Below are 21,432 nucleotides of genomic sequence, written 5' to 3' on the forward strand. Positions count from 1 at the left end.
GAAATGTGTCTCATGATTTTGGTAAACGGTTTAATTTGATATTAATCATCTCGGGTCTAGTTTGGGAAAGGGGAAAAAAATTCTCATTTACAAATTGTGTCCTCGTTTGTTAGTGGCACGGCACCTCAATTACCCGGCAAGCAGCTTTTTATTTATTCATGCGCACAAAGTCATGTATTCATGAGGATTAAGCAGAAACTCTCACATAGACTGGTAGGCAGAGATAGCATATTTTACCATAAGAGCAATAGCTGACAAACATTACTCTGCAGAGGGGTTTGTGGAGGAAAGGAATTCAGGGATTGTGTCTCAGTGTCCTTTAGGGTCACTGAATGGTCAAAGCAACATTATTCTGATTCTTGTATTCACTATTTAAGAGGGTTTTGCAATTCTGAGGAAAGAGACAAGGCAAACCTTTGTGGAAACAGAGTACTGGAGGAGAACATTTAAACATATGCAAACCCAATACTTTGTCTTCAGATATTCTACTAAATGTTACAAACAGGGAATTTAAGACTTCCAGTACATTAACTTGCTATTAAGAAGAAACTTCAGACACAATGTTTCACAATGCCTGTCTGTGAAATGATGCAATCAAATATATTTGGGTGAAATTGAAATCAATTACTTCTGACATAGTTTTCTACAAACATTTTATAATACAACATGCAATAACCTGGATGGCAACAAAGCACTTTCCCTTGGAAAAATTGTATTCTCTCTGAAAAAATATAAAATAAACCTAATAGTCAAACTCCTCTTCAGATATTGTTAGGGAAATCTCCCACCCACTGTCATATTACACACATTTATCAGGATGCAGCATTATCATTAGAGCAGAGGCTTATCAAGTTATCTGCTTGCAGAAAGCCAGAAAAATGGGAGGAATTATAACCACAGGACTTTGTCTGTCTGAGGACTCTGCAATATTCCAGGATACGGCAAAGCGAATTACAGCGAACATAACACAGAGTTCAGTGGAGCGTTGACAGAAAGGATGGCGATGGCCCGTCCCGACTTTCTATCTGTTGGGACAGATGTCCCTAAGTCCCTGTGACTCACGAGGTGGACGGCCCTGCAAGCAATGGCAGATGCTCTAAAGGTAAAACAGATGGGATTCACTTTGGTGTGGTAAAACTATGAGCATTTCCTGTCAGCCATATTAATTTTAATCATAGTGAAAAATTAAGAATATACGCCCCCCCAAAAAGAACTAAGAAATGACAATTCAAGGCCGTTTTCAGATGACCTAACCTTGGACTAGAAAGCAAATTGAAGAATTAATTTAATGTTCATCACCAAACCTGCTTCAAGGAAACAAGCATGCTCTAGAATTGTTTGAAACTCCCAACACACTGTTTCAACCTCCTCGGAATATATACCACATGAAGACAGAACAGATAAGATGTCAAACAGCGTGCAGCCTCCTGCGTAGCGCAATCAATGAAACTCCATGACACGACGGGAAAGGATGCCTCCGTTGTGGAATATAAAAGCACCCCTGAAGCAAACACAAACAGATGTGTGTAGGGGCACCAATCAGAATATAGGCCTGAGATGCAGATCTCTGAGGGTGGAATGATAATGTGGCCTAATAGAAAACAAAACAATGAGGCTGACCACTGCCAGCCTTTCCACCATTCACACAATTTGAGACCAAACAGTCCTTTCAAAGGCATCCAACTTTTATTGTCGGATAATTGCTCTTGATGGGAGGAAAAAGAACAGCCTCATTCAATTCAATCTCTGGGGAACAGAAAATCAATATTCCTAAATAGTATGGTTAAAACTGAATCTTAACTGTGACAACAAACAATGAATAGAGCTCCCAATCTTGCATAGCTCCTGATCCAGCACAGCACAACATCAGCAATGTCTGATATAATGGTTTATATTATGATGGAACAATTACACTTTATCGATTTTTCAGTGTTTTTAAATACTTTAATAACTACTTGCATGTTTATTATTTTAAAGGATTCATTATTTGCAAGCTGTAATGCAGAATATGAACCATTCCTAATGGAAACCAGCTACATTGGTTCTGACATTGAGATTAAAACGATAAAGTTGATCTATGGGTTGACAGAAAACCTAGGCTTTCAGTAGCAATGCAGGGTGCTACAGCACATTGTGTTATTAACTGAAGCTGTATTGACATTGGACGTGGGAGGCATATTCAACTGCTGGCGAATACAGATCAAGGTGTGTCTGCCTGTGTCATCAACAGAGCTTTTCTCTCTATTATAATGCAAATCAAGCTCCTGCAGGCAGGCAGAGGGGGTTGAGGGAGTGTGGTGGTTGTGTAGTGGAGTGTAGATGGGTTACAGATCAACAGACCTTTGCACTAGCACATCTATTATACATACTGTAAGTCATGTACATGGCAATTGAACGTTGTATCTATCCTCATAATATATTTTACGTACTTCAGATTATTAATTTTTTTCCCCCTCAGAGAATAACACCTTTTCTATTAGTCACTTAAACCCCACATACAACCATCAATGCAATTCTGTAAAGTGAATAAGCTAAGTCCATATTCGTCAATTGAGGACCTCTAAATACCCAGCATTTAACATTCAGTAGATTGGTACGTCACTTCAGAATATGGCTGAATCACCACAAGTACAGTACCACAGCAGAATGTGTTGCATTAGAAAAAAGGCCTATTATTTTACAGCCCAGTAATTTCAAGCCTTGGCAGCCGGGCTGATCATCAATTATCATACCTCACTGGATCTAAATGAGCATATCTCTTCCTTTCAACACCCCCGGCTCTGGCCTTTGGCGGGTGAGAACCAGCTTAGTGGCCCCGTGCACCTGTAAGCTCAGTGACACACAGCAACAGCCGTCGAGAAGACCGGGACACGCCGCAAGACAACATCTGCCTCCCCCTGGTGACAGCAAAGTTAAGCCAGCTGCAGCATCAAGGGCACACTGAGGTTCCTATTCTATCATAACAAAGCTGTAGTAGGCAAGGCTATCTTTCGCGGGGGGGGGGGGGGGGGGTTGCTCACTCTATAGTAGAGTCACTGATACTAACATGCAAGGCGGATTTGGGGTGCATTTGAAGGTTCCTGTGGTATCTTGGAGAGATACTGTATCTGAGTTCAGGAAATGCTCTCTCTGTTCTGTGGCTCTTTTCTGCAACTGTAGCAAAACGTATAACTGGAACTTTATGTTTGAGTTGTGTGACAAAGATAGTCTTTCTGTATCTTGTACAGTCTATAAATGTTAATTTGACAGTTTTCTTGACATGTTTTTTTTTCTTTCTGTTGAACACTTTCTGTCTGTCTCTACCTCCATTTCTCTCTGTTGCTCTGGTTATTTTGCATTACTAAAACAATATACTTGTGCAAACTTTAATAACCATAATTTTCTTTCCAACAATTAAGCACAATCACCTAAAATAATCAAATCAAAATGTACTTTTTACAAGCAGTGTCCCAAAGAGCTTTAAAGATGCCTAGATATCAGCACCAATTACCAACCTAACCCAAGGTCAAGGAAACACCCCACCCCCAATTCTCAATAAAGACAACATATTATGTAGATTCAGAGAATCCGATGTTGTCTCCCAAACACAAAAATGAAAACCCAATACATGTCTCCTCTAGTGATTTTTCTCATTCACGATCGATTCAGCTGTGATTTTCCCATAATGTGTGTTTGCTGGATCCGTGTGTAGCACCGGGGGCACACTGTCTGACAGATGTTTGACACCTAAATCCACTGGGAGTCCAAGATGAATGAAATCAGGACAATTCAATGCAATCAAGCAGGTGTCTAGGGAAAATGGGGACAAAGGGACACAGAGTTCCTGTCGGACGGCTCGCCTGCCTTCTTGCACGCTCGGGTTTCTGGCACGGCTCAAGAACCAGGTTTCCTGCTACACGCGCGGAGCGGCAGGCATATGACTGACCTCGCTTGCGCTGGAATGCCTCGAGGTCCCACAGATGCCACACAGAGGCAAAAACGCTAAAGTAGCCTGCAAACTTGACCATGACAAACGGCATGAATGCTTTAGTTCATTGATGAGGAAGCATGTGGAACCGCCAGGTTTGTGTGTCTAGTGTCGTCCCCCTCAAAAACTCCCTGTCATTTCCTGTTAGGCTAAACATTTCCTGCAGGGCCCCCCTCAAATCCAACCCTTCAGTATGTCCCAGCTGAAAGCCTTTTTTGCTTTCGCTCGCACAACTTGGGTTATCCCCATGTACTTCCTCAATTTATCAGTGTTACTGGTCCTTGAGTGGTCTCCGAAGGGATCCATTTGTCTGAGAATACCAATTTATCAGGGAGTTGCAGCATGCATTGATCAAAGAGGGATAAGGTACCCATGTAGAGTAATCCAGCCTCATACATCTGCATTGAAATATCTGGATTAAACCAGTTTGAAAGCTACAGTAGGTGACAGTATTTTAAACATGACTGGAGCGCAACATTCTGTCAAGTTCACTTAAAAATCCAAGAAAAACTGACTGTGGCAGGTGTTTTTTTTTCTAGTCTGGAAAATATGAGTTGTATCTGTTTTAGAAAATCTTTGTGAAAGGCTCTTAGATTTCTTGCTTATGACAGAACATCAGTGAAATATGCTAATTTAGACAGATGGTGTTATGTTGTAGCTGTCTGTCATTATACTCACATTAGATTGTAGTTCCACCGAGATGTAGAACAAAATTAATATAAACTGCAATTTTTTCCCCCTCAATAAATACAGCATTTTGCTATGAAAATAAGCTAGAAGACATCTAAAAGCCAAATATAACAGTATGTGTGACATATTTACACACAACCAGTAGTAATGATCCATTAAGACACATTTTATCTTACCATTTGCAAAATATCTGCGGTCACTGAAGGCTGTAAAATGGCATTAGCCACATTAAAAAGCCAAGCTTTCACAAGATGCAGGGGCAGTGCAAGTCAATAGAATCACGTCTGAGAGAATCCCTGAAAATACAACCCTTCTGAAGCTGAGTCTGTTCAGCCTTCAGGAGACATATTGATGCTCCATTGTTTTGGTCAATAAGTCCCTCTGAGCAGAGACCATCTTTATCCTTGATACTGTCTGTATGTGAAAAATGAGAAAGGGACAATGCTGTGCATTATTATCTATTTATTCTGCTATATACAGTACTTCAAGAGGGAGACAGAGGGCACTACCCTGACTTGCTTCCTGCTGAATGCAGACGTTAACAAAGGAAAGAAACATAGGGTTCAGCAACAGAAGTTCATGAACTGAAGCTAATAACTTTGTTGAAACGTTATTCATTCTGTTCCCAAGGTCTTTCCCCACACACATTATAGAGAAATATCACACTTTTGCTTTCTATCTAAAACTTAACATGAATACTACAAACCCCCCAAACTAGCATCACAGCAACAGCTAAATTAACTACCTTGGGACTTGACACTTTAAAACCAATTGTCAGAAATATCTATTATTCAAATGCAGAGGCTGGTGTTATTATCATTTGCCTGCTATTAACACCAAGAAAAGGTCAATGTAGAATTCAATTCCATGTGAATGGGACTGGAGCATCGGGCCAGGTGCCACAAATGAATTTCATTTCTTAATCTTGTAATAGATCAATATGCTCCTAATGCTGTTCCTAGTGTAGGGTTCATCTCTGGGTCCAACTCCTCTGCTGTCCAAGCATAGCTAAAGCCCAACATGAAAGGGAGAAGGATTTTTGTAAAAACTATCTATAACAAATGGTTTTGAATAAAACATGACTTTATCTATTTTTTATGGCTTCCCATGTTTCCCCCTGCATCTGAAAGATGTGAAAGTCCTTCTCCATACTGTATACAGTGGAACACATTGAATGGAAGCTCTCTGGAAGCTGACAGAAGAGGGGAAAAGGTCTTGGTCTCAGAGGAGATTTCTTAAATGTTAACCTGCCTGGATAACAAAGACATCACCAAAGCAAATGTATGAATATTGAGTCTTTATCTTTGTGGAATTGGATGAGTAAAAGTAATATGGGAGGCCAAGTATAGAGATAATTTTACAGTTGTACATCTTTAAAGTAAAAACGACATAGTTTTGATGAAAGGAACCTGAACTTTGCCTTTTTTCAGATGACAACTCTTGGATGAACCTAATGAGATCATTCTATCTTTTCTTTCTGTCTCACTTTCTTTCTACTCTAACCCACGCACACTGTACACATACACACACACACACACAAATGCTCATACCCACAAACACCTACACACATCCCTGCAAAGGCACATTTCACAGGTTTAATATGCAGGGCTAGCTTTATTCCATTTTAGGAATCATGGAGTCAGTGAAATGGAACGCAATGAATGGTTTGAAGACTAGCTACGGCTCGGTTCAGAATACATTGTCCGGAGACACGATCAAACTTGGCAGCTATTGATCCATTTCCAACCCAGACATGAGACTTACTGAACATGTTAACAAGTAGAGAATGGGTATTTTAATTGTACAGTTCTTTGAAAGCCTACTCTATTTACAGGATGGTGGCACAAATTTGAACAAGCAGCTACGGTGGCTGGAGACCATCTACTCCAGCAAGTAGCTAGTTCCCTTGTCTCAGTCCAAACAATGACTTCCAGGCAACTCCATATATATTTAAATAAATAAAACATCCTTCAGGACACTATCAATAAATGGTGGATTTAATGTAGTGATGGATGCGTTATCATAGAAAGGTATCAGTTTCTTATTAAGTCATTTTTAATCCCCTTTTATAAAAGTTAATCAAAAAGCAAATCTGGGAAATAAAAAACTTCTGTGTGCCTCATTTTGAAAGGTGTTTTGAATTTTATGTTGTATGTTAAATGTTACGTCTCATGTTACTATGCCATAGTTTTGCCATTTTGGGCTTCATACCAAAGTTATAAAAATTGTATGAGATTGATGCTTGCATTACTTGTACTACAGTTGCGGTTTAAAAATCCACTGAAATGATAATGTTTCATCAGTCATGTATAGTAAAAGTCAAAGCCATATAGTAATTCTAAGCCAAAACTGCATAGTACAAAGCTTTAGCAAATCCTGATACGATCTATATCATGGCGACATAATACATAGTATCAGCTTTTGGAAGCTCAACGTAAGACAACCTAATACTGTGGAAAAAGAGGTTTCTAAAGTAACACTTTCCAGCCTCTTGAAGCAGAGGAGGGAGAGATTTCAACGATTTGAGTTGACTCACTCCAGATCAATAGCTTGTCTCTCTAAGAGACAACTGGTGTGGCATTTGAACCAGATGAAACACAGGTTCCCCTCAATATCACCTCTGAGAACTGAGCACTTCCGTCAAATCCCACTGGCTGGGAAGGCTACAGAGGAGTCCATTTTAAATCCCTACCCTGACTCAGGCCCTCAATCTCAGACCCTTACCCGTCAAAGAACAGAATGGTAAAAAAAATCTTAAATCATCTTAAAAGGATACACATAATCTATGTAGGTCAATACTCACTGTTGCTTCATTTAGCTCCTTTGCAAGCCCAGTGGGGCATCTGTAAAAAGTACTGGGAGCTTCAGGCACGAGGCTCTATTATTTATTTATTTTGTTGAGAAAATACTACTGTGAACGCAATCCTAATGATCTGAAGGAAAATAGTTGTGAGACAGAGCATTGCACATGATGAAACGCTGCACTCAACGATGGAGTACGGCTCAATACTGTGTTTCCATTTGCATTTCTATTTGAAGACATCAACCTGTCTTCAATATTTACTGAAGTCAGGACATGCAGTTCTATGGCAAGCTTTTATTTGGGCCTGAGTACATTCAAATACTCTCACTGTACAAGGCTATACAACGTACAGTCTATCCAGCCTACCCTTCAATAAATTAAAAGGCTACTCTAGTTCAAGCCTACACAGTGACAAACCTGTGTCTAGCCAGACCCCAGATAATGTAGGACTTTATTAAACTATGAACAGGGAACCTCTTTCTACATTCACGTCAGCTTAGACTTTCTCCCTGGTCGTCGATGACATTGTAACACTAATTATGTTTAATTGAAGTGGGCTGAATGGATTTAGTCACATTGCAAATGATTTGCCATTGGTCAGTGTCACAATGTTTCCACAGAGAAATTCAATGGGGATTTGAAATTTGCACAAATGAATGTAATTAAGATCCACATTCATTACTTATAATTGCATAACGTAATGAATGCTCTCAAAGTGAAATGGAGATTGGACTCATATGAATCACAATGTTGTCACTGTATGGCATTAAAGTCTCCAAACAAATGGCCTAAAATGCCCCCAAAAAGCCAAAAAACTCTTTATGAACTAAGTAGAGCCCATCAAATCCATTACAGAATCCAAACAGAGGAATACTGTCTTTACCGGAAATCTAATCTGAATTGAGGAAAACAATATTTATTGTCTTGCCAAGCTACAACAGTAGTGTTTTGTAAGGAAGATAAATACTATTTTGACCCAGATAAAAAAATATAGCAAAATCTTTATGGCTCCTTTCCTAACAAAAATAAATAGTTTATAACGCCAAACTTACTAAGTGTGAACTCAGAAACCCTTTCATCTCTAATATGTTGTCCTATGTACTGTATGTAGAAAATGGTCATCTTGTTATAGTTATTGTGTATAATAAGGATTGGCTTATTTCAATAGAGGATTTAGATCTTGGAATGACAAGGCATTAGCTGGTCATTTAAAAGCCATATGTCACAGATTTAGATATTTGTATTTATATAAACCATGTGCATGTCTAAAACACTGACACACGAACAAACTGTGACCACCAACATTTGTGTGACCTGATTTGAGCTGGTGAAAGCAAATAATTTCAGAATATTTTGATTTACAACAGTATGGGCCAAAGGTAAGAATATTAGAAGTCGTCCAGAGCCCAATTTGTTGGATTTACTGCAATGGATTAAACCATGACATACTTTACTGCTCTTAGCTTGACAGGGTTTACCATGGAATGACGTAAAAGCCAACCTCTACCAAAAACCTTATACTTCTTGATGTCATTATTGACTAAACCCATAAAAAATAAACAACACAATGTTTATGAATTTGTTGATCTATTTTCTGGTCCCCTAAGAGATTAATCTGCTATTGGCATATCACTCAGAGAAATGCCAACAATTATCATTACACTGAAACAACCAATGTCTGTAGCCATTGACATAAGTAAATATCCACACTTTGCCACATCCTTGTTCAATCAATTCTTATTTGTCCCTCAAACTAATGATTCCCATAGTCTAAATTAAAGCAAACTTGTGATTGTACAAGATTACTATTACCATAGCAATAGTAAATATAGTTTGCAACCATTGGTTACCTCATGCTTCCATAGCAAAAACATTTTACATCCCCCTGCATTTTAAGTAACCTACCCAATGGGACAGGTAGATAGCTGTTTGGAGCTAATACCGACATGTTAATTATATTAATATATTGCTTTTCTTTGATTTTCTCTGTTTGTTTCTCTGTCAAGACAGAGAAAGAAATATAAAAAACTGGGAGGCAATGTGTTGCTGAAAGGCAACAGCATAAGAGTGCTGACAGTCTGATAAAGTAAGCCTGGGGAGGGAAAGCAAAAGAGGCCATAAAATGAATTGCCTCCTACCTCATAAATAATAGAAACATAAATGTCAAATGAACTTTATTTCAAGAGCGGGTGGTCTAATAAAGATGCAGTTTTAAAGAGAAATTCATTGTCATAAGAAGGCCACATCCCGTTCCTTTTCATAGAGAGTTAGGCGTACTCAGTGCAAGTTGACATTCAAGACCTTGCCACACCACCTTTTGAAACGCAAAGCCTTAAGAAACTGTGGTTCTGTTCCCTGGCTCTGTCTCACCCACACACCTACTCTAGCCATCCGTACGCCTCCCCTTTCTCTTCACATCTCACATTCTCCCCTTCCCCTGTTCCTCTTTCCCTTGTTCTCACTTCTTTACAAATTGAGACGGAAAGATAAGAGATTACCACAGCCATAGCAGGCTGCTGCTCATTGATAAAACCATATCTAATCCATCTGTGGGCCCCCTATGCCACCAATGCACTCATCTCTTAGGCTGTCAACAGACAGGGGATCCATCTCTCCCTTTAAACTGGGCACAACAGTGTCAAGGTTTATCTAAGAACTTTTGGGAGAAGAAACTGGGGCCAAAGAAGTCACCAGTTGACTCCCATGTTGACAGAAGCATACAAGTTAAACCAGCCTTAAACTGGTTTTACGATGTAGTGAAGACAGGATCCTCTTTATTTAAAAAAAGTTACTAATTTTACAATTAAATCCTGTTTTGAAAATCAAATGTCATTGTAAGTGTTTAACTAATATACCTAAATATTGCAAAATTCCTCATAAAATAAATCTTATTTTAACTTATGTTAGGAGTATGCCTTATCTACTTCCTTTAACAACAGGGAGAATTATGCTGCCATTAATCACATTTGGTGTGATAAGGTTCTATTACAGAGAATTATTGGGAGCTTTATGGTCAAATGACTTGTCACATACCCTTTCTTGTTCTATTAGCCTACACACAAGCCTTTAGTCTATGCCATGTGGTATCAGTGTTGTAGGGATTACACATACATATTAAGAGATACATTAACATAGAATTCAAAGTCGAACTTTGTCGAAAATTGTTTTTGAACCCATTGTCTCCAAGACGGAACATTTGTAATAGCCTGGTTTATGGACTAGGAGATGTTTACTGTACATTAATGAATATTAATCAGATTATGAGAAATTATGTTTGCATGTGACCGAATCACAAAAATGAATAATTGACATCATCATGCCACCATTTTACCACCATTTTACTTTTAATTAGAAAGCAGAAAAGGGTTTAATGCATCTTTTGCATTCAGGAATTAAAAATGATTTAGCAAAATATTATCATTATCTGGACCTCTGGCTGGCTTTACAGCATCTGCTTATTTAAAACAGTAAATCTCCAATCAATATGGCCTTGTGGAAAAGTGCAGTATATAATGCGAGGTGAATTGTCATTGTCAGAGTCACCCATCTTCTGTTATCTGTAATGAATGCCTTGCCTGTCACATGCACACACAGACGTGCACAAACACACTGTGACATCCCAGGCAGCCTCTGACTGGGCAAATGTAGAGGGCAGATGTGAGGCAGATGAGAGTTGTCTCACTCATGACCGTGACACAAAGTGTATATGTACGTGTATGCAAAACTATCTATATCCAGCAATGCTCTTGTCTTTGGAATGGGGAAGGGGGGGGGGGGGGGGCGGACGAGAAATTGTGTGGTCTGTGACAGCCACAGCCACAGCAATGGTAATTCATCCACATCATTGCTGTGGAGGGCACAGAGGGAGTGCAGGTCTGTTCTCATCAGTTTCACCATCCCTGTATGATTATGTGACGCGAGGTGGAGGGGGTGGCCCCTCAGAATCAAGTCGGCTTCGGCAGACTGGCGACTTTTCCTTCTCACTTACAGGGCCTTTTTATTGCAAGGTCGTACATAACCCGCCAAATCACCTTACGCAAGATGATGCAACCAGCGTTGCCGGGCTACACAATGTATAATTCTCACTTAGCAGTTATCTTTATTGTGCTTGTGACTTTCTAATATTCATAAGACTCCTTAGTTTGTTGTTCTCCGGCAAACGTCTGGAGGACGGCATGAAACAACAGAAACCACACCCCTGAAACACAGAGAAGAAAACTTTACAAAAAGCAGTTTGGTACTCACTGGATTCTGGGTCAGAGTTGCCATCTCCCTCAGTACGGCTGTTGGGTGAGGTCTGTTCGTAGTACTCCTCCTGGGCGAAGCTGAGGGGCAGAGGCTGAGTGGTGCTGGCAGTGCTGCTGGGCTCTTGGTCCCCCAGGCCGCTGTCACTACAGCTCTCTTGGGAGCCATCTGGAAGGTGAAAGGTCACGCGGCGCTGGGTCTGAAACACCACAATAACGGGCGGGTGATTATGATGGGTTCTAAGCTGAGACAGAGTGAGAAAGTTCATAATTGAAAACGGGGTGGTATGCTGGGAGATGAGCGGATTATTCAAAATACCTCATATCATCAAAACAGATTTTGTTTACGAATATGGGTAGGAAGCACTGTAGTCACACCAGCCATGCATGATACATATGGGTGCCATCAAGTGAGATAGAGTGTCAGTCATCTTAGATGGTGTCAAGGATTTAAAGTAAGTAAAGATGGAATCAGCAGCCAAAGTTTTGCTGAGTTTCATTCAAGCATGCTCGTGAAAAGAATCAGTTGTCATTGATAAGAGACTCTCACAGAGTCAGTGTAACCAGTCAGGATGGGAACCCAGCAAAAGCAAAAGCATTCCCACAAAACATCATACAATGACAATGTTTCAGGTGTGGGAAAGGATCATGCTTGCAAAAAAACAGGAATCAGTGCTTGCTCATACAAGAACTGTCCAAGGGTCACCTTAACATTGTGTCAGCTATTGAACTTGTTTTGCAAGAACAGGCACAGCGTTAAAGATAAATGGCTTCTTAATAAAGTTCACACAGCACCCTGTAGACATCTACTTCTGCATCTGACAAAGCCCACATCAAATATTTAACCATTTCAACTGTCACATGAAGCTGCCCACCTTTAATGCGATTGTTTTATCTTACATTAGCAGTATTTGATGGGCTGGGTGGAGGGATTTATGGATTAGGAGAGGGTGAGATGGGGTGGGTGTGGCAATGGAACGGTCGTCTAAATTCCTGAAAGCCACAAGTTGCTATTGCATGTTTAACAAGAAGCTTCTGTCATGTTCATGTCCTCGTCATCTCAAAATTAAAATGTGTTGAGATTCCATACCTTTTACTTTGTACTGATATAGTACCATTACGGATTCAACATCAGGACCAAAACCTCACGCCATAAGAACAGTTTCTTTCCATCTGCTACTGGCCTCTTCAACAAAGCCAAGGACTCCCACTGACATTCATTAACTCATTTAACTATTATAAGTCCATCTAATGGCAATTACAGTATGCACAAGCCACCTTACCTCAGTATCCGATTGCACTATGTTGACCACTCACGCTGCTCTTTCTTATTCTTATTTTTATATATTTTTTATTTTATATTTAAATTGTTGTATTCTTAGATTGTTTAGTTCTTAGAAATAGTTAAACTTTTGTACTTTTACTTAATTTAAGATTTGTATATGTTTAGTGTTTTGCACCTCCCTGCCACAGTAAATTCCGTGTTTGTATAACATACATGACGAATAAACCGAATTCTTATTCTGAACAATGAGAAATGTCATTATAGATGTCTTATTTTAAGTTAATTGAATGATGGTGTTCAGTGAAAAGACAGGTTTGACAAGGCCTCATTGAAACTTAAAGCTCTGTGATTTTGTAATAAGTGGATCTGTTTTTAACCAGGTTGAACCATGTCCTACTTTTACTACTCGCCCAATTTAGACACAAGGGGGAAGGAGGGAGAGGGAGGTGTGGAGGTACAGACTTTGATTAGGAAGGTCTTAAGGAGGTGTGGAGGTACAGACTTTGATTAGGAAGGTCTTAAGGTTGTAAGCATGTGTAGATTTTCCCACTCAAAGGCACAGGCCTTTGATTTCTCAGGGGACTTCGAAAAGTTCATATTGTGACCTTTCTCGAGCACACAATTTAGTACTGTAGCACTACAAAAAAGCGACAGTAAAAGGCAGCGTTTCACATTTAACAAGAGTCTGTGACCATCGGCCATTTATTCTGACCGTTTCATATTTATAGTTGTTGTGATGTTTTTGAAAGTGTATCGTAAGGGAAGAGCACATTTGCAGTTGGATGCAATCAAATTTTGATAGCGGGATTTATGAAGTGACATTTCTTGTCATTCATCACAGAATGGTTTTGGGTAAAGTGGACAGCAACTCAGTAATTACAAATTCCATAACCCCCTTCTCACACGTAGATTCTTTCACCTGTTCACTATTCATAATTTGTTCGTATTAGTACATTCCTGAATGATGATTTCATTAAATGTTTCTTTTAGGTATTATTGCTGGTTTAAACTTGAAGTCATTTTTATGTTGTAGCTTCAATTATTTCAAAACATTGATCTTTTATCATTGAATTAATTTGAAGAATGAATTGTATTAAAGCATAATATGCCCTCTATTTTGTTGTTGTGTCCTTTTTTATTTCTCCTATTATGCAGACTGATTAGAAAAAAATGTTTTTTAGAACTAATGCGATCTAATGCTTGTGCACACAAGGATAGCAATTTTCTTCATCTCTATAGCAACAAATGCGATATGAAAGTCCTGAATTAAAAACATCATTAACACATGCTCCTTAATGCTCAAGGGGAGTCTACTTCGCTTTGTACTAAAACTTTTTCCTCTACCATTGTGGTATACAGATAAAGAGCTTATTGTTCTTTGATAAGGCAGGGAGACTGAGGCTGAAAAAGAGAATGTCTGAAAAAAATCTTGGCAGCCCTTCTCTGAATACTGCCAAAATCTGAGATCTGCAAACAGCTTACCAGTTAATTTAAGAACTATCAGACGATTGACTTAGCTAAATCCTAACAATTAGAACCCTGAAAGCAGAACTAAGAGATGTCTGGCTTTGAGATGTGAAACAACCAAAAGGTAGAGACAATTAGTAAGTGTGTGTGTGTCTATGTGTGTCTGCCTGACCAGACTGTTTATGTATCCAGATACCACTGAAAGTAGACAATTCGGAACTTACAAACTGCCTCCAAACCTGGTTTTCTGTGAAGCCCCCATCGTGTAAATAAGTTGTCAAAACCCAGCATTCGATTCAACTTCTTTACAGCTATTTCATGAGGTAACAGTGTTCTCTTTGCTTTAGGACTGTTCATACATATTTTTCAGTAGGATGCATCAGATGGGAGGGAGACAGCAGTCCGCCTTTCATCAGAGCAGCAGATTGTTTGATAATCTGCTTGTACACAGCCTTTGAGGTGATTTCTCACATTAGTTATGTTACGAGCAGAAGCAAAGTTGAGTAGCAATGAAGGAAGTAGCATGTTCATTGTGCCTTGGCAGCTTCACACAGAACTCACTTACTCTTCAACTTGCTGATAATTTATCTGAGGCTTATACCAACAATGACAGCCAGGATCTATTAGAACAAACAGCTGTCCACAACAATTACGATTTAATCATTGTGTGGGTGGGACTATTTATTCTTTTTGTCAGATGTTTACCCAAAAAAAACTTCTAAATTCTACACTGAGTAACTACAAAACAGGATGGTGACATTGATGGTTACATGCTAAGAACTGACAAAAAAGTGAGGTAAATACATTTTCGCCTAAAATGTCTTTATTTCCATTCAGCACTTGCATTTAAATCTGTTTTCTTCAGACAAATGTTCACATGGCTACAAATAACAAGTTTGCAGATGAGTCAAGGTGAGTGTTGTGTTAGGCACAGTCACTTATTGGAAGAACACATCAGAAATCCATAAAGCAAAGACAAGCTGTTGTAAGAGATATCAAGACCAAACAAAGCCTGTCAAACCAGATAAAACACTGCCTTGAAAAGTATGTGCATAGAGATAAAAACAGAGGGAGGGGAGACAAGCCAAGTTCTATAGCGGGCCAGCCTGAACCAAAGCCCCTCTCTGGTGTCCACACAGACAATGTGCAGATGGGGCCAGATTCATGGGTTGGAGGATTAAAAGCCCTTCTATATTTACAGAGAGCTAAAGGGATGGGATGCTGATTATTCTCTTCCTTGTGAAAGTGGTGAGTTACACGCACATTACGTGTTTTTAGCTATATGGTTTTACATCCCTGCAACAACAACAGAAACATATCTGCCTTAACATTGGAGAGAATGCCAAGTGGCATAAGAAAAGCAAACTGACAATCCTTCCGCCCTGAGTGATAAACAGGGACCACTTAGGGGTAGATAAGGGGAGATTTGCTCTGCCATTTGAGATAAAGATCAGCCTTGCAGAAACACCTAGACCTGGTGAAATCTGTGCAAATGGTGATTTGTCATCTCCCTCCTTGGAAAGCAATTTAGACAAAAGTATTTATATCCCTAATGTCTGCTGTGTCATGGGTCTTAAAAAGAGTGTCATTTGTAGCAAGCTGTCACATGCCTTCATGGTATTTATGCACTTGTATTTAGTCTATGTAAAGTCTATATGTCGTATGCAGTATTATAATTTTTTCATTGCAAGTTAAGGCCCCAAAACAAGAAGGTCCTTTTTAAGTACTGCACATGGCATCCCTGACTTCCTTACTTCATGAGCAATTCAATGGCTGTGGATGCACCATAATTTCAACAGTACCGTCTCTTAACAAGATCCACATTGATCCAAAACCAGTGAACTCTCAGATATCAGAATTTTGTCAAGAACAATATGTGAAAAGTGACAGAAAAAAATAGATTGCTTCATTGTAAGAGAATGAAGGATCGCAGGGGGCACAAAGGGCATGTGTTGCAATAGAAATCCAGTTACTGTTAGTAGGTCTTGTCTGTTGAAAGAAACCTTTCGAGCCACAGGGGCAAGTCAGGTTGAGTAATGTCATCAAACATAGAACAACTGAGAGTAGTTGAAAGGTTTTTTCCACATCGATGCATCTCAACAAAACTTGAAATTAAAACTACATCACGGACAACCACGAACAAATCTTTTCAACTTCTATCGATGAAATAGACGTTGTCTACTTTGATAGAGTACAGAATAGGGTTCAAGAGAAAGATCTAAATTTATAGGACAGAGACAATTCTTTGAAGCCAATTACAGATCTCTGTGGAAGATGCCACATGTAAGTCCCCTCTGAAACCTTGTTGTGTGTCAACCGCTACCAACATGGAAGTAACACTGATAAAAAAAAGAAGAATGACTTAAGATAGAAATGCCTTCCAAGACTATCTTTTGCCTTTCATTGGCTTGATATGACCCAATAAACAAGGAAGCTCCTAGAAATGTATACATACATCACTCCCAAAGACATTGCAGTCATAATGAGATACAGGGGCGATTCTATGATCAGACCTTTAGGGGTGCTCAGCCCCCAATGAGAATGTGACATGAATACAGTGCCTTGCAAAAGTGCTAAACCCCCTCGCTAATAAATCCCCAATTTCACTGGATAAAAATGTATACATATATGTGTTATTATGCAAAATATTGAATGAATGAAAAACTAAGGATGTCCCTTTCTTAATGAACTACCAGCCTCAAATGATAATAAACAATAATAATTTATATATTTAATTTTTTTAGGGGTGCTGAGATTACATTTAGGGGTGCTTGAGCATCCCTAAAAAGGGTCTAAAATCACCCATGATGGGATATCAACCACCTTATTTCTTGTTCTTGTATCAATTAACTGGTTTTAACATGTACTATAATTGGGGTTGCTGTATGCAAAACAGCGTACAGAATACCAGAGAATAGCAGTGGTTCCTTCTTTGGGCATTTGTCCAAGCATGCGACTAAATGGCCCCCAAAAATTGTAAAGGTAGATAAATGTCAGCAAGGCAGAACTTACATTTGTAGAAGATATCTTGCCGAGTTGACAGGTCTCCTGAAAGAACACAAGGGGACGTTAATACTGCAGACAGTACATTCTCCATGATGATTTGAGCAACACAATGACGGTTAGTCCACTGCCACTATACTGAATCGAAAATCAGCTTTGAAATGAAAGTGTATGGCTCCTTCAAATATTCAAATATAATTATGGGTAGATATACCATACAATTTAAAGATGGATGTTGAGAGATTGCCTCATGCCAAATGCCAAACATTTATCTCAAAGTGCATCAATTTGTTTTGTTGTTGGACAAAGTCTGTTTTTTGTTTTAGGTGGAAGTAACACGTATTGATTTCAACCTTGTATGAGAGGAGGTTGTACATCAAATGTCAGGTCTGAGTTAGCAGCCGACAAACGCAGTCGTACACTCCCACACAAGAAACGTACAGGCGGCTGTGAACCTGACATTGTGACAACACAAGCCACGTCTGACACTCTACATAAAGACGTCTTCTTCGAGTTTGAGGAAGATAGACCACAAAATATCAAATGAAGCATCAAAAATTAACAATAAACAGTGACAAGGCTTCTAAATTGGGAACAAAAGCCGCCCGCAAGGCTGCAAAATAGCATCCTCTCCCCAGGGACTAGATAATAGCTCAGAGAGAGATAACAGTATTTAATTTTTAATCACCAATTTTGTTGTCGTTGTACTGTGTCTAATAATGTGACTACTGTACATTGAAATCTAACTGTTAGAGGCATTGGGTACAAGCATAGAAAGACACAGCAATACTTGCTGTGATGAAGTAAGAACAGAACACGGCTAGTTTGTGTCTACAAATCAGCCGATCACACTCAAATCAAACAAATCACTGAGGGATACTGGAACATTCCTATCACTCTTAGGGATGCAAAGACCAGGTGCACTGTTTGTCCAATAGGACAAAATCATAGTTCATTAAAGGTGCTAACATACAATCCCTGTCATATAGTACTATACCAAGTGTAAGTGGCTTTTATTGTAATTTCAATCATATACAGCTAGTACAGTACACAGTGAAACAAACAACTTAAAAAAAAACACAAAACTAAATAAATGTATGTGCCTGGGGTACAGCCAAATGTACATACTACCTCCCATGCAAGGATGTTGAGATGGCACGAAAAAGATTTATAGATCAAATGTTCATCAAATATTTTATTGGTGTGTTTATTGAAGTGAGATGGCTTCAAACAAAAGGCACAACTATATCTCACTTAATAACATCATACTTTACATCATTATAAAAGATAAATAATATAATCATACATCTTTAAAACATCATGACATTTCGGCCCACACAAAGGCCTTGATCAAAATGAATGCACAACGGAAATAGTAGAGTTGAGCCTCATTGGGAGGAGAGGACCATCTGGTGTCAGGTTAAGGGATCAAGTAAGTTCAAGTAAGCTAAACTAAACCCATCATTAGCTTGCTTTTCTGAACTACCAAGTACTTGTTAGGGGTATTGTAAAAATTATTTGTATCATTAGCAGATGACTTATGTACCCTGAACATATTAAGCTTAAGGCTTAGTGAGAGCAAGATTGAAAACATTATGCTTATAACGGAGATACAACTGGATTGATGTGCAACTTTTGCAAAGCATTTTTAAAATTTGGATTCAACGTCAAAGTTGTTTAAAGATACATTAATTTGCATTCCTTGACCGGACGTTTTTAGGCATGTTGGAATGAGGCAGCTGTCAGACAGCAACCTCCCTGCGACATTACACATGTTTTATTCATTATTTCACGACATAAATAGCTCTTGTTATAGACCTCAGCAACAGACCAATTAAATCTATGATAATGCAAGACCACAGCAGAAGGGAAGTATTTCAAAAGGTGACCTATGCTATGCCTTTATATTCCAACAGTGTGTGTGTGTGCATTTTGCACATTTGCCAGGGAGCGTAAACGTGTGATCCATCTCTGTAGTGATGGGTCACTGACCCTCTTCTCTCCACATACAGAATGCCTCTCAGACCAATGGTTTCAAAGCACCCACAGCCATGCCAGTGAGAGAGATGGGGAAGATAAGTGCATTTGTTGGTGAACCACATCAAAGAGCAGAAGGGTGTCTTCAGAAGGGGGCGAGCTGAGGCAGTAGGGCTCAAACTAAGCCTTTGATCACTCCCAGCTTTCTGATCATTAAAATATTGGATAAATAATTGATTAAAAACACCAGGGCTCATTGTGCTCCATCTCTGTATCTCAAATTATTCCAAATTTAAGACTGCTATTCGCTTTGAATGAATAAATATGTAGATACAACTGAGGAGGGCATGGAATTGTGCCTCTAACTTTCACTCATCATCATAAATAAAATGCAAACAGTCATGTTGGACATCGATCAGGTATGTCAGACAAATGCAAATACAATATACATGTAACACAGGAAAATATTATAGGTATGGTGGTATAATTAATATGCAAACTTTAACTGTCAACTCTGTAACATCATTCCTGCATCATATTCATTAAAGAGCATATATTCGTAAGAATCAAAATACATACATACATCAGCATAGAGAACAGGTTGTTATTGCTATCATTCAAAATGCTCATGCAATGCAACAAAATCTTTGGGTGAATTTTCTCAGGCCTTGCAAACCGAAGACCCTCTTCTCAACAGTATTGTTGGACGTCTATGTCATAGCTGCGGTACAGTGAGTGGTTGTCAATTTCCTTGTAGTGGTGTAAGAGGCCTATCGTTTCGCAGCAGAACCTCTGTTGCTTGCGTACTTTCAGGGGTCAGAACAGACCCAACATGTATCCGCTGAGTGAGAAACATTGATGGAACCCCCACCAGGCCTCTAGGGATAGCTGGCATTATGTTGCCCTTCAAACAATCCACCTTCTCCCAGCACTATTACACTGCAAGAGATCCCTGCTTCACAACCTTGGTAGAGTTCAAACTCACAGTTCAGATGCTTTAGAATAACCATGCTGCCCCAGTTTTAGCTAAACCCATGTTAATTTGTAATGTTGTTACATTTATTGTGTTGTTACTATCCGAGCAGCTTATGTTGAACAGTTGTACCGTAGCCTATAAGTTACGTTTGACATACAATTCTCAAACACACGTTACAGCCGTCCATAACTCAACAAAATAAAATGGCCTGTTATATATGGTCCATGTGTTTGTACAGTTTGAGGCTTTTACTAATCCCAAACAAGTTCATTGTCTACTGCAAGTGAGTGAAAGGTAGTAATCCATCATATAATATAAACTATTTATGTAAATAATGTCAAGTGTATGATTTAGTAACTTCAAATTTCACTAAAAGCAGAAGAAACATTTCTCCCAAGGCTTGGTGCTTTTAATGGTTTAACACTAATGAGATCTGCTACTCTACTCTCCCCAGTCTGCGTCCACTTCACAGTTTATTTCACAGTGTAAATACCTTTGAAGACGGGGAAAAACAGAGTCTCACTGCTGCTTGCCAAGGCTACCCGCCGCTCATTTCACTCCAATCATGACTTGTCTGGGGGCTCTAGTTTAGACTGGTCGTACGCAACTAGTTTTATATGTGTGAATTTTGTGTAAATGACGGTCAAGCAGGCCCTGTCAATGCTGCTCAGTATTCAAGAAATGTCAAGGGGGGCTGCTGACTTTTTCCTGCCACTGTTAACTGAAAATTGGGAAGTCATGTGACCTGTCATCAAGCAGTTGTCCCAGGAGACGAGGATTGTATTGGACAGCTCAGAGTCTGAACCATCAACCACCCACACATCCATCCACCTCCACATAAATACACACATAGCCTACACATTCACACAAACACACACGCAGACAGTACCAACAGTTGCACATGCCATCTGTTAGGCTACAGTAATGACTCAATATGTAAGAATGAGTTTTGTTCTGTGGTTGAAAAATGAACAACAAAGTTCAAGTTTACATTCTACTCACTACTGGCAAACACAACCT

General features: G+C 39.2%; 1 protein-coding gene across 1 annotated transcript in view; it reads right to left on the minus strand.

Moving 5' to 3' along the window:
* Positions 1-21,432, minus strand: part of pcdh11 (protocadherin 11) — a 98,487-nt gene that overhangs the window by 23,917 nt on the left and 53,138 nt on the right. The window contains exon 3 of the mRNA XM_067248106.1: positions 11,706-11,904. Within this exon, the coding sequence (XP_067104207.1) occupies positions 11,706-11,904 (199 nt within the window). The remainder of the gene's footprint in view (positions 1-11,705; positions 11,905-21,432) is intronic.

Source organism: Osmerus mordax, chromosome 12 (genome assembly GCF_038355195.1).
Source record: "Osmerus mordax isolate fOsmMor3 chromosome 12, fOsmMor3.pri, whole genome shotgun sequence".
NCBI lineage: Eukaryota > Metazoa > Chordata > Actinopteri > Osmeriformes > Osmeridae > Osmerus > Osmerus mordax.